The sequence below is a fragment of the Acanthopagrus latus genome, chromosome 6 (assembly GCF_904848185.1).
Source record: "Acanthopagrus latus isolate v.2019 chromosome 6, fAcaLat1.1, whole genome shotgun sequence".
NCBI lineage: Eukaryota > Metazoa > Chordata > Actinopteri > Spariformes > Sparidae > Acanthopagrus > Acanthopagrus latus.
In genome coordinates this window covers 6,697,650-6,711,989 of record NC_051044.1, presented here as the reverse complement: position 1 = coordinate 6,711,989, position 14,340 = coordinate 6,697,650, and the positions used below count along the sequence as shown (strand labels likewise).

General features: G+C 44.8%; 1 protein-coding gene across 6 annotated transcripts in view; it reads right to left on the bottom strand.

Moving 5' to 3' along the window:
• Nucleotides 1–14,340, bottom strand: part of igsf21a (immunoglobin superfamily, member 21a) — a 333,921-nt gene that overhangs the window by 80,996 nt on the left and 238,585 nt on the right. For all 6 annotated transcript variants that reach the window (XM_037101112.1, XM_037101113.1, XM_037101114.1 and 3 more), the window contains one exon: nt 7,885–8,006. In XM_037101112.1, coding sequence (XP_036957007.1) covers nt 7,885–8,006 — 122 coding nt within the window. The remainder of the gene's footprint in view (nt 1–7,884; nt 8,007–14,340) is intronic.

Below are 14,340 nucleotides of genomic sequence, written 5' to 3'. Positions count from 1 at the left end.
GGTACCTTCAATCTAAGTGCTGTGTTTAAAATGCAACAAAACTTAAGTACTGATTCATATTTCATTTTAGATTATTGTATTTTTTCTTCTTCTCTTCGGCTTACAGTTCCTCAGAGCAACGACAGTCAACAGTAATTCAGCTCCGTGATGGCAGGTGCCCATTTTTGAGGGAGCTTACGGGGGGGAGGCACAATCTGTATTCTGCACTTGGCTAATATGTCAACAGCGATAATCAAAGTGAGACGCCACCAGTCACTTCTCCCCCCTGTGATTTATTCCCCACGAAAACAGGAACAATTGTCCTTGCCGCCCGGGTGTTTCAAATGGGGACCTCTGTCGGAGCAGCGGCAGGTCGCTCCAAGCAGCCGGGCTTTTAATGAGTTCAGCTGTTTGTGTGTGTGTGTGTGTGTGTGTGTGGAAGAGGAGATCGCTCTTTTGGACAACAGCTGGACGTGTGTTTTCTCTCCTCGCTCGACAACTATCTTTGAACTACCCTTGAGCGCGAAACTTTAACCTCAGCTGAAGAAAGTTTAAGAAGACCCTGGAGTGAATTCAGTGTTATTCCTGGAGCCCTTCTGTGATCCATTTTTCACTTCTACTGTTGTTTTTTTTTTATAAAAAAAAAACAAAACAAACAAATCTTTTTACACGGATAATTTAATCGTCATTGAGGGCAAATTGCGCCTTAGGAGACAAAGGGCCTCCTTTGTATCTTCCTGTCTTCAGAGAGGAGTGTTCGGTTCTCTGCAATCTTTTTGAAATGATAAAATATTGAATTCGACCTGCTGTTGCGAAACCTGACAAGGCGTTACATCAGTGTTTGCACACTGCTGCCTCGCTCAGTACAGCTGGGATCATCAATAAAATGATCAAGTCTGGCCGAGGCTTTTGGCGTTTGAAGTCAAAAGTTTAGCCAGTCGCAAGCAAATGTTCCAAAAAAAGGTAAGTCTGCATGAACAAGGAGCGAGCACCTTCCAGATATATTTTGAGGTTTATCCACTGGCACTTCCTCGAGGGATAAGAATAAAAAAAAAAAAACACACAAGCGAGTCTTTTATTCACCACAGTGCAAAAAAATGATGAGAATAGCACAGTGAATCTCTCCGTGGTGGCGGGTGGGGGAGGTATAATTGGCTTTGTCTTGGCCGGCTACATTATAGTAAACGCTGATGTAGCCCGTTGCTTTGTTTTCTTTCTTTTTTTTCTTTTTTAACAAACAAAAGCCACAGTTCTGCCGTCCTCCAGTCCTGAATGCTGCATCCACGGATTCAGGAGCGGGGACGAGCGCAGAGAAAAGAGCCTGGAGACGGGATAAATTCAAGGCATGGAAATATCGCCTGCAGAAGGGTGAGGAGGCCACACGAAACCTCCCCCCCCACCCAACAGCAGCAGCAGCATTTCTGAGTGCCTCCTGCCTGGTTCTAAAGGCCTGACAGCACGGCACATCCATCAGAATTACCCAAGAAAAACAAGAAAAGGTTGTACTCCTAACACCGAGACTTGTGTTAAATATTAAGACCGGTGGAATTAATTTTTCAGCAGCAACTCTAATCTTTGATGTCGTGCGTTTCAGAGGCGCCCGTCCACCGGGAACCTGTTCACCAAAAATGGAGAAATGAGACTCCGAGATTGCTCAGGCTCCTTTTTAAAGAAACGTCGTCTCAATTTACTATTAATGGGTCAGCTAATGTTTGAAATCCTAATTGGAATGAAATCGCTGTTTAAGTGGAATAACCCCCCCGCCTCAAAAAAAAAAACGCTTTCCCGCGTGATTATTGCCATGATTACCCCTATACATCAGGAATGGCATCGACTGCTGTGACTTCACACCGGAGACGAGGGAGCACATGAGCCAACCGTTAAGCAAACATTTATGCAGAAGCGTTTTGAGTCCTGCGGCTGCCGAAGCATACTAGAACTGGATTTATTCGCAGCAACAATGCATGATGGGAGTACACCTTTCGAGGGAGAGAGCTTGTTTCCTGCTACATGTTTTACCAGACGTCTCCCCTCGGTATGTTCCACTCCCCAACTCTGTGCTGTTAGATAGTTTTGTTTCCCCCGACGCCTCCCTCTTCTAGCATTTTTTCCATGTTTCTGTTTTTACTCTGAGACAACCTTACGAATCCTTTTAGTACTTCGCTTTGTTTTTCAAACTCATTAATCACTGTAAAAGGCCGATTAGCGGCGACACATACCAGAGGTTGATGCGAAGCGAAAAGTAAAAACATTCAAAAAAACAGAGCGAGCCTTTTTCACAGCCTCGGAGACAAAAATTGGTATCAGCGCACTTTAGATATGGTAAATACACAACTGAGTGAATAAGTAATTGAATAAACAAGCAATTTCCAGCTAACCACATTAACCACACCACAAAATCTCCTCTTTACGGCGGGGGAAAAAAAAAACAAAAAAAACAAAAAAAACCCCAGCACATACACGGTGCGGATCGATAGCAATGGGCCCCCATGGAGGAGCAGCAAAAACAGCACACCACAGAAGAGAGATCGATTGTCCCCCAGGAGTTGCATCTGAAAGCTCTTTCCTGTTATGTAGGCCTCCCCGCAGAACTCCTCCTGCCTACAAATGCAAGCAAATGCAACCCGCCCCGAGATGGAGAGTGAAAAAGAGCAGTCTTGACAGAGCGGCGTCTGATAGCTCGTCCAGTCAATCGCTGCATCAAATTAAGTAGCGCATTGTCAGATACTCTTTCTGGCCCCGGAGCGCGACGGTCGAATGAGTCGGGACGGGCTACTGGAAGAGAGGGAGAAGGACAGATTGCATAGAGGACGGGACGCGAAGAGAGAGCTGTGTAATCACCCGTGTTTCCTTAAAAGACGAGCGGGGGGGAAAAAAAAAACAGAGCGACGAGGATCACGCTGAGATTCTCCGAGCACCAGGGGAGGTGTGATTGGCTTTGTGCTGGCTGGTTACATTATAGTAATTGCTGATGCAGCTCATCGTCTCTGTTCTCGTCCACAAAGCTTTAATTCTGTTGTTTGCGATCATAAGAACGGATTGAAATCCACACGAATGCAGAGAAGAGAAGCTCAGTGGTAAAAAGAAAAAAAAAAAAAAAAGAACAGAAAAGGTAGAAAGCGTGGAGGTATTACTGGAAGAAAGAAAAGCTCAAATGAAAGACTTCCGCTGATTCCAGTCCCATTCAGCACATTTACGTTTTAATTAGAATTCATCACCAAAGCTGTGCTCATCACTCCCAAAGAATACCTATTACAGTATATACTCAAGTCTCCTTCACACTGGAAATCAACTCAGTGAGGTGATCCCTTCAAAAACTTCCCCCCTGCAAAAAAAGTGATTAAGCATCATTTGACTTTTACTGAAAATGATTTGCAACCGTACTTTGTCATCCTTTGGCTCGACGAAGTCAAAATACACCCGCGGGGGTAAACTCTCCCTCTGTCTGTCTCGTGTAGGACGCCTCAGCGGGCCCATTCATCTCTTAGCGTGAGATTGAGGGGGAAGATATCAGAATGAGCATTTTTAATTTGCAACTGAAGTCAAAATAAAATTGAAATAGACATTCTTAACATGACTTTCCCACAGGAATTTTTTTTATCAATTACCGGAACGCCCTCCAGAGCCGTGTTAACTCCTGAAATTGCCAGTGCAGCAGTAAGCCTTGTCCATCAGATTTTAGTTTGTGTGTGGGGGGGATATAAAAATGTCCTCCAGCTTTACTCGGTTGAAATATAAAGACGGGAAGGCATTATTTTTTCAGCACCTACTGGTCAGGACCCTTCAGTGATATAAGACCAGTCACAGGGCAATTTGGAGGAGGCAATTAAATTCAATACGCTTCCTCTGTCTGACTGTTACTGTAATGTGGTGCGGATATACGTGAAGGACACGCTGCGACCAGCGCACCACCGCGGTATGTGGTTAACGACTAATGATCCTGTTTGGAATTATTCCCATGAATTACTCAAACAGCGTGATGTTCGTCAATTCAACAAATAATTCTTTCCAATTAAGAAAGTCACAGTTTGCCAAAGAATTGTTGACATATCAAACTGTGAAAACACCAAACGAGATGCGTGCGTCACGTTGTCGTGTTGACCGAAGCCTTGCAGAGTCGCTCCCACATATTAACCAGCTGGCAGAACTGGCTGACTGTCCTTTGGCGCAACTGCAGCTGTCGGTGTAGACGGACTTTTTGTCATTTTCACCCTGTTGGTGTTCTTAGTGTGCGCCGAGCGAGACGATGTCGTCCTCTAAGGGTTTTTACACAAAACTAACTTTCGTGACGTTGCAATCTCATCTTTAATGTTGACGAACATTATACATGTAGTGGATGGCAGGATTCAGATGGAACCAAGAAGTTAAGTTATGTGTCTGTTGTCACCAGCCAGTGTTCATATTTCTTTTCTGAAATCACGTCAGAGAAATCAGAACGGGAACAGACTTTGGCTCTCTGCTCACATTTTGTATTGTCACGAATTAAAAGCAAAGTCAACATTTCCTGAGCTAACACATCAACCGGGTCTTCCACTTGGAGAGGCTGTTGCTGGTCCACGCGTCCTTAAATTTGAAATGGGAGAAATTACGGTCGAATATTTTCTTTTTATTGATCTGAAAAACAATTTACAGATGTCACTGGTGGCATCGATACTAACAAAGACGACCTGGGAATGAGAATGACCTGGGGATCGCTCGCTCGGTTAATGCAGCTCAGATTGTGCATATAGGGAATTATTTTCATGGGGCGTCATCACCAGAGAGACTTAAACGTGCCGGACTTACAAACAACAAACGTCTTCATCTGTAATTTGAATAATATGTATACTTTATTATGTACTCATTCAGCTTTGTGTAGGTGATTAAGAACATCATTAGCCGTACCGCGTATAAGTGCTTTAAGTGTGAATAGTAGAATTTTATGGGGGGGATCCTTGGTACCAGCAGCTGCAGCAGGATGGGTCTCACACTAGTAGTTTATAATTGCCTCCCAAAATGACCTGCATTAATGCTGCAAAAATGACTCATTAGATTTTTTCTTTTTTTTTTTTCTTTTCTGATCTTCCGTCGCTTGTTTTAACGATGGAGGAGGACTCGAGAACAAAGTGTGCAAAAAATGTGATGTTGGTTAAGAGATACTGCTGACTGCTGGATGAAGACAAGTCGCAGTCTCCAGTGTCTACATCAGACACTTGCTACTGTATGCTCACTAATAAATGTTATTATAGGTCATTTCAAATTTGAACCGATGGCCGATTCAGTGCGAGTGCATGTGAGGGAGCAAGGGAAGGAATAAAATGCATAAATAATAATAATCACGACTAATGTCAGGATTTACTTTATCTCGTGATCTGAGCTCGAATCCTTCAGGCCCTTCAAACTTCGAGTGTCATCGGAGACGTGCTCTGTCATTTGTCATGAAAGAACTAATCAATGCGGCGGCACTTGAATCCAGAGGAAGTTCCAGCTGCCTCCATTCTCAGGGAGTGTGCGACTGTTAGCTGTCAAAGCCTGACAAGACGGCAATCTCAGATGAAGTCAATACAAATGTCACTTCTGAATCTGTCTGATAATTGAAAGCTGGCACGTAATCATATTGCTGTGAGAAAAAAAAAAAAAAAGAAGTCCACCAGAGGAAGGAAGAAATAGCTAAAAATATAGTTTTCTCCCAAATACTGCGAGTTTATAAAAGATACAGCATATTGAGGCATTCATTTCTTGGTCGTACAAGTGGATTTGTCAGACTGCCACGGCTTTGTACAGAAGATTTACCATTCTCAGGTGGAAATGGGAGATTATAGAGAGTAAAAATTCGGCTTTTGCATTTCTTAGCGGTGTTGAGCTGCTGTGTTACACCATGAAAGTGGGACCGTGACCAGTCAGGAGGGATTCTTTCTTGACTTGAAGAATGGCGAGACTGTGGCAGGAGCCCACGTTTTCTCTCCGGTTGACCAACGCAGGCTAAGCATTCTGATACAGATCCGGGTACAGGTCAGTGCAGGTAGCATCCAACTGTTTCATTTGCAATTCTTCCCCCGCTGCGGTGTGCTGTGTAACACCTTCTCTCACTGGTCCTCCCTGTCTGTCAGTCTGTGTGTGTGTGTGTGTGTGCGTGTGTGAGTGTTTACGAAATGGAGGAGGGGGGGTTGTTTTCAGTCCGCGTGAACATTCATGTTCCCATGTCGGTGTGCATGTAAGTGTGTGCACCATTCCATTGATGCCTACTCTCCCAAAGGGATGGTAGGATTGTCCAGATAAATCATCCTCAGATGGGCAGCCACACCACACGAGAGGGGAAAAAAAAGGTGGGAAGGAGGGAAAGGAGAATGAGAATGGAAAAAAAAAAAAAAAAAAAAAACACAATGAGGGAAGGATGTTCCTGAGAGGAATCCAAGAAAAGCAAGTGGACAGTGTTAACAGCACACAGCGAGTCGCGTGTTTGAGTTTTAAACGAACTCATAGGTGCGATGTATGGCCGGCACTTCCTTTGTGTTGTTGGACATTCTGACAGGGATATCTGCAGCAGAATGAGAGCCAGGGGAGAGGGAGGCAAGGAATGAGGAGATGGGCAGACAGCTGCCAGCTGTATTGCCGAGGCCTGGGGTAAAAGAAGACAGTCCCCACGACGCCTGAAACGTCTAATCAAGCCAACCAGAGCCAGATGACTCCTCGTCCTGCTACTCCCTCTTTCTCCACCGATTTCTCTGTCTGAGTAAAACCTGTTAAAGATCCCATATTCTCTTCAGTATCAGGTTTATACTTAACTGCATAATACTGCTTTAATGTTTTTAAAAACACATTATTTTAATCATACAGTACATTAGTCTATTCTCTCTCTTTCTGAATGTTCCCTTTTGGTGCCCGTTTCTTTGAGGCCCAGTCTTCTCTGATAGGTCCGCTCAGACAGGCCTGAGCAGTCAACACCCAGCATGCTTCTGCATCAGATCCGTGGGTATTTTTGCAACCGTGATGATCACAGTGGCTTGTACGAAGGCACGACTTTTTCGAAATACATTCTTCTCGGCTTGAGGTTTTTGATTTCACTGTATTTATATAATCCGCAGATCTGCTTTATAATCAAACTGCAATGGCATTCAGTAGAGGGCACAGCCCCACCGGTTTTCATCAAGATCCATGCATTATTCCCTGAGAAATTACATTGAAATGATGAAAAATCTCAGGGAAGACCTGTCTTGATCCATCCCTTTATACAGATCTACACCAAAATGTAATGAGGTCTGTTCTGGGCTGGGACTCATCCTCAATCGGAGTTTTGTGCAAATTCATTTTGTGTGTAATCCTGCTGACAAACCAGCCGACTAACAAACTGACATGGGTGAAAACAGAACCTCCTCGGCAGATTTAAAAAGACACCTTACTCTGCAGAATATGGGACCTTTAAGGGATAAACAGTGTCGCTGTCCGTGCACCGGATCATGGAGGCCTGAGAGATGGGTGAGTTTTCCTGAGGAGGGCGGTGCTACCTGGGACATTGTGGCTGGAATAAGGACCCGCACGGCCAGATGTTTGCTAAGTCTTTAACACCGAACTCTTTATCCTGACCGGAGTTGATGATTAGAGTTCGCCGATGCCTCCTGTCCGCATGTAATAATGCACTGACCCCCTTCACCAGGTCACCCCCCGTCTGGTTGGCCTGGTGTGACTAGCAGCAGATGGCTGAGAGTGACGGCGTGCAGCGCCGAGCAGGAGTTCAACTCGGTGCATTTACTATCACAGCATCAAGAGATGCTCTGATTAAACAGCATGTTTAAAATTTTTTGCAATTCATTAGCGCTGCAAAACGGATAGAGCAAAAGCAGAGTAGCAGGGAAACACAGCGCCAGCAGAGTTCAACAAGTAAAGCAGTCTTGTTTTAAATTAAAGTTAATTGATTTTGAGACTCACCGGACGGTTGATTGGTACACAAGGTCTTCGCGCCTGCGGTAGTCCTCCATGTGGGAGTAATTGGTATTAAACATAGCATCGTAGGTGAAGATTTTCTGCTTGATGGTTCCTCCGTCCGTGACCTGCGAAGCAAAAAAGAGCGCATTAATAAGATGATTCCAACAATGACGGATGGGACGGGGCCTACCTCTTTGCCCCGAGAGCTCCTCCTAAGCACAGACTGCTGTCCCATGGCCTGGAGTGTGGATAGCACTGCTGACTGCAATTATCCCATTGATTCATTTGCAGCCATGATAAGCCCATTCCTTATGATGTCTGAAAGCGGAGGGATTGAAAACCTGCTGACATGATAGCATCAGCCAGACAGTCTCTTAGGCAGCTGCCAGGATGTATTCGTGCACATGGTTAAGCCTTAATGAAGACTGACACAGCGCGGTGTTCTGTATGTGTCAAGCAGTCTGCTTTCTGCAGGGGTAATGGCTTGTGACGAGATACTGCAGAGGTATGGGGATAGGATATTCAAAACACTGGTCTAATCTTTTTTTGTCTGCGCACGGTAGATGATGGAGTAGTTCTCTCCTTTGTAATATTCACGGGAGTGTTAAAGTCACTTAGCATTTGAATGACTGTGATTTCTCCTCTCCTCAGAAAGCCACAGACAGCCATAAAGGAAAAGAGGGTGACAGGATTTTAATGGAGCCACTAATGCTGCTTTGAAGAAGGAAATTGTCGGTGGGCCGGGGATCCTTCTTCCGTTCGCCGGCGGAGATGCTATCGTTCTGATCCAACCCAATCCCTTCAGTGCGGTAAACAACGTCAGAGCATTCCGTGATTAGTCCGTATAATGTATAATGTACACTACGCCTCATGAAGAGACAAAGCTAAATTGCATTTATGTGAACAAACAATCGTTCCCGGTGAATATGGGGTAATTCGTATAACCTCTTGCCTCTGGAGAAAGCACGCTGCCTCGGGCTTAGTTTGCTAAGTGGTGCTGCACGGGGAGCTGACAGTGCTGAAACAACCACAAGCAGGCCCGTGAAAATAAATCACCTTTGTCACCAATAACAGGGTGGCTTTTGGATACTTTTACAGATTTAATATCTTGACAGCCTGTTTGGAAGCATGTTTTTTAAAGCATTCCTCCACTTGAGCCCGAGATTTTTTACCCTTTTTTTTTCGGCAGACACCGTTTGATGGGGAGAAAGTTTTGGCACCCTTGTCGAGGACCTGAGTGTCGGTGGCCATCTGCTCATTAGTATCAACACAGAGCGATGATGCGGCTTTGTTTTTGAGCTACAGAGCAGGAAGAGGCGAAGGAAAAAGGTCAGCCTTTAAAAGCAAAGCAATGATCGAAAATTGTGCTTTCGAGCCGTCCACCCAGACATGTGCCACCTCCGTGGCCACAGTAATGGCCCCGCTAGAAAATACCACCATAGGGAGTCGAAACACATCCCTGTCTGACGCGGCTGCTCGACGCCATGTGTGGAAACCATTTGACGGAGCTTAAAAAGAGTATCTCCATTAACCTTATTGATGTATGATACCTGTATGGAGAGCTGAACGGCAGCACATTTTTACTGGATTAATGATGAGATGTCAGGGAGGCGTAAGATGATATACTCTATCAGTACAGTGTGAGGCAGGACGAATTATGCAGCAGAACTGTCAATAAAATTCGAGTGGTTCATTTCCACCTGCCTCATTTTTTTTCCTATCAACCAGGAACAGTGCTTGGGCGAGCGTCTGTGAGATTAAATCAAATATTCAACAAAAGATTTGTCCTCGTTTCTGTTTGCAATCTTCAAAAAAAAAAAAAAAAAATCTTCTGCTCTCAGAATGTTTTGCTGCAATTTAGTGTCAGACAGCGGGCCAGATGCTGCCCTGTTATTTCTTTGCTTGTCTGTTTTGAATGAATCAAAGTCTTTCACAGGGGCAAAACGCCTCACGTCAAATTCAATGAAGCACAATAAAGCACCTTTTAACAAAGTTAAGATACCTGAACTTTCACAATTCGCGTTTGCATACCAGGAGTCAGACGAGTCTTAATCACTTAATACAACAGACAGACTGACCTGAAATGAAACCCGGATGCTCCAGAAATGATTCAAGAGGTTTGTTTTAGCAACACAGCAGCCAGAATGGTGCGTTGCATGCGTACGTGCGTCCACATGTGCACTTTCTGCAGATAACACTGCAGCAGCCACTGACGTGTTCAGCCAGCAGGCAACAGTGGACAAGCGAACAACTGACTGCACGCGGCAATTTCATCGATTTTGAGTTGACAACATTTTAGCTTGTTGGCAGCTAACAGTAAAATTCAGTCTGCCTGCCTTGTTAACAGTTCTGATAAAAAAAAAACCAAAACACTGACGCCGTGGCGTGGAGGCAGATGTTCAAAGTCTTCACGTGGGTGTTGCTCAAAAACTTAAAAGTCATACATCTTTCTGACCTGCCGTATGTGTTTGTGAGCCGAGCTCGACCAAAATCAAATGACCTTGCCACTGTGGCCTCTCGTCTATTATTGTAGAAAACGCTTTGTAAGAAAAATACGACCACCAACCAAGTGCCCCCGTGTTATCTACTGTAAGTAATTTCCAGGAAGGCTTCTGAAACCTTTTTCCAATGGCAGAAAAAGAGCCGGTGAGTGTGAGCAGCAATAACCTTCGCCGAGCCAAGCTGAAAAATACAAAGCATTTCACAGACGGAAGCTCAAACGTCATTACCACAATTGAGGAAAAAAGACATCAGTGTCTAATTGCCGAGTGAGCTCCTAGAAGTGCAGTGGAAAAATACCACAGCACAGAAGAAGAATTGATAAAGACTGTGGATTATCTCCTCAGAAGGGATCATGTGTTTGTAGTTTTTTTCTTTTCTTTTTTTTTTTTTTTTTTTAAGGATTTCATTAGTTTAATCATCAGTTTGAATCGGATGAAAAAGCAGAAGACTAACACTGCCTTTGACTTTCACGCTATCAGTTTTTCGGAGTAATTTATTTTCCATTCAACCGAGTGACGGCGAAAGCTATTACGGCACAAGGGGGGAAAAGAAACAACAACACATGACTGCGCTTATTTGCACAATATGAGCGAGTGCAGCTACTTTAAGAAATAGTTTACAAATCTCCTTGCAAGAGAAGCTCACCTCCCTCCATCCCAGCACATTACAATGGCTTTAAGAGTTACAAGGCTTTCATAAACCGATGCGAAAGTGCTCCGCCGGCCCTGAAGTGCTGAGGTGAGTTGGAGACGTGTTCGAGCCGTCTCCTCTTTCACAGTTCATCTAATCCAACAAGCATTACAATTGCTGTCCGTCCTCCCCCCTGAAAAACCTTGTGGATAATGCAGGTGTCAGATTTCTGGTTGTCCGGAAGCCGCGAGGACCAGAGAGAATATTCCTGACACGGACGGGTCATCTCTGTGGCACCATCTCTTTATCTTTCCCTCCTTAATGATTTCACCTCTTAATTAAGACTGACCCTTAAAACCCCTGTGTAATAAATCTGAAAGAATCTGCACATCAGTGGATGTCTCCCTTATCCCCACGAGGGGAGCTGTCTGTGGTTTGAATGACTGACTATGGAAGGGATAGAACAGGGAGAAAGGGAGAGAGTGGGAGGGAAAAAGAGAGCCAAACTGTGCCAAAACGTCTGTACAAGAGGGAGGGCAAGAGGGAGATGAATACTCTTTGATTGCAGAAAAGCACCGTTGGGGAAGCAAAGCTCTGCTACAACTGCTTTGTTGAATCCAGGCCACGCGATGCATATGAGGCACGCAGGCACCAAACCTCTCCAACACTCGGCCATCTGGAGATATGAAAAGACAGGCATGGGTGGTAAAGAGTCAGCCACCCCTCCCTCGTCTGCGTCGTGGCAGATAGCGGATGTTGGCTGAGGGAACTGCCAGCAGGCGAGCGAGAAGTCCGCGACAGGTAGCTGACAATTGGGTGCATCTGAAGGTGCTCAAAAACAAGGTCCTGTGCCTCTCCGGAGATGAGATAACGCCAAGATCTCTCACGATGGAGGGGGGCCCTGTATCCTTCCTGGCCAGGCAGCAGAGCTGACTCTCTAATGATGCTTCCTATTATTGGGGTCAGGTTGGGGCTGGGTCTCAGGGGTTAACCAAAGCCCTCCTCCCTCTGCCTGTCTGGGCCGGGCCTATTTATAGGCTGCAGCTGCATCAGCAGCCACTGGAGGAAATTCTGCTAACACACTGCAGGCCAACTGTGAGAGATTCAACCTGAATCCTGTTTTATAATTTCAGGCAGCAGTCAGAGAGTCACTACGAGCGAAGCTTTTTATAGTATTTTTCCAAGCTGGTTTAAAGGGAAGAGAGATGAAATACATGGAAATGCACGGCAAAGTGTTCTAATCTGCACATACAAGATAGAGGACCTCATGGAGTTTAATGTTATGCTAAGATAGGGCTGAGTAATAACGCCATGATGTTCACATGGCATCGTGTAAGTAGATGATAATGGTTTTGAAGAACCACTCATTCATGTTTCACCAGCGTTTTTTTTTTTTTTTTTTTTCTCTTTGTGATCTGAATCTACCAGTCGAGCGCCTCCATAAGATGGACAGCAGCGCGGCTCTCACATAGCGTCTTAATGAGATTTATTCCCATTCAATCCCTCATTTAAGGACTTAGACAGACAGCAACAAAAGAGATGATCGGAGCATTGTCATGAACCGGCTTGGCACTTTCCTTCATATCCGTGCTAATTTGCCTAATATTATTATCTCACCAAGTGTCTTTTTGAAAAAGGGCACGAGCATTGGGAGACATTGTCTTACTTGTAAAGTTGGTGTAATTGCTGTATGCAAGAACAAAATTAATACAGAACCCAGAAGAACAGAAAGAAAAGACCTTCATTCATGTTTTAACCATTTTTTTTTCTTTTTTTACATGAATGTTTGTCATTGTGCTTGTGACACACCATTATATTAATGATTGTTTTGATATATTACTTCTTCCATTTTCTGCTGCGGCACAGAAACACTTATGAATTATAAGGTCTTGTCACGACCTTGTTGAAAATAAATGGATGCACAGCGAGGTGATCTTTTAAACAATAAAACGAGTTCGATGTGTTTATAAATGCAGATAAACGGCACAATAAGACTTAATGAAGTACTTCATCACTGGGAAATGAAAGGGAGATTTTGGTTCATATCTGATCAGCGCTGCCTTGTTTTACAGTTTGATCAGCCTCCGCGTTCACCGTATCCTCAAGAGAAGGGCATCGCTCGCTCTCTCTCTCTCTGGCTATACTCTTTGTGTCTGTGAATGCACCCATACAAAATGCCACAACAATCTGTAGTTGATGCAACAGCCCCACGACACCCAGATGACGTGTTTTGGTGGATGTTTTGCCAACAGGAACGCGAGTGGAGCTCTGGCCTTAGACGAAATGGAGAGCAGTTAAACATTGTTTTGTTTCCCAATGACCGAAAGTTGCAGCAAAGCTGGCTGAAATCCAGCAAAGTTCCCGTTCAAGCAAAAGAAAACATTAAAAAAAAATATTCAACATGTTCAGAGATTATCGACGTTAGGCGGTGAAGCACGGGGGCCCTTTCCGTTCCATTAAATACAGAGTAACAACAAGCTACCTCTGAGCCTTTGAGCTACTGTAACAAACAGGCAGACAACTTGCACCGCACATGGGGAGATATGCAGTATGTGAGGTAAGGGAGTGCTAGGCTACAACAATAACGCGCCATGCCCCAGTGAGGTAAGAGATTAAATTCGCTGTCATTGCTTTTATGGAGCACAAAACATTATATACTGGGGACAATACGGAAGAAAGTGTTGCAAAAGTGTTGAACCTAAAAACTGTGCAATAAACCAAACAAAATACGATGCAGCAGGATAAGAGTGCACCGTGTATTACGTTTATTAGTCCGCAGCACTTAGAGCTGCCAAGTGTAACTATGGGGAACGCTGAGGCGTTGCTCCGGCTCGCCTGCTGACTGAGGAGGACCCGTAAGTGATCGCTGCGCCTGTGGATGTGCTGCGCAGCGCTCGTCTTCATTCGGTAAGCACATCCAGCAGCAGCGGTGAACCTGCCTCTTAACCTGTGCGCTCACAGCTCTGCATGCTGCGCTCCCCTACCGGCAGCTGAGTGACAGAGGACTTGGTTAAAGGGATTTCATGCTTCAAATGACAGCCTCCTCTCCTCCCCCTGTCTGTCATCGCTCTCGGCGGGGGGCTGCGGCTAATTCGGGCCGGTAGCTAACCGGCGATGCAAACGTGTACAGTACTCTGTGACGCTCAGATCGGCCTTGTTGTGCGGTGCCACGCTAATTTAAACAGATGCTGAGTTTGCAGGAAAAGTGAGTCTGAGTGACAATTGGTTCAAAAAGTATTTTCGCTCAGTCGGTGAGAGTTTAGGGTCATTTATCAGACGAACAGACTCACCAAGAAGGTTCATGGCGATGTTATGTTCATCTCCTGT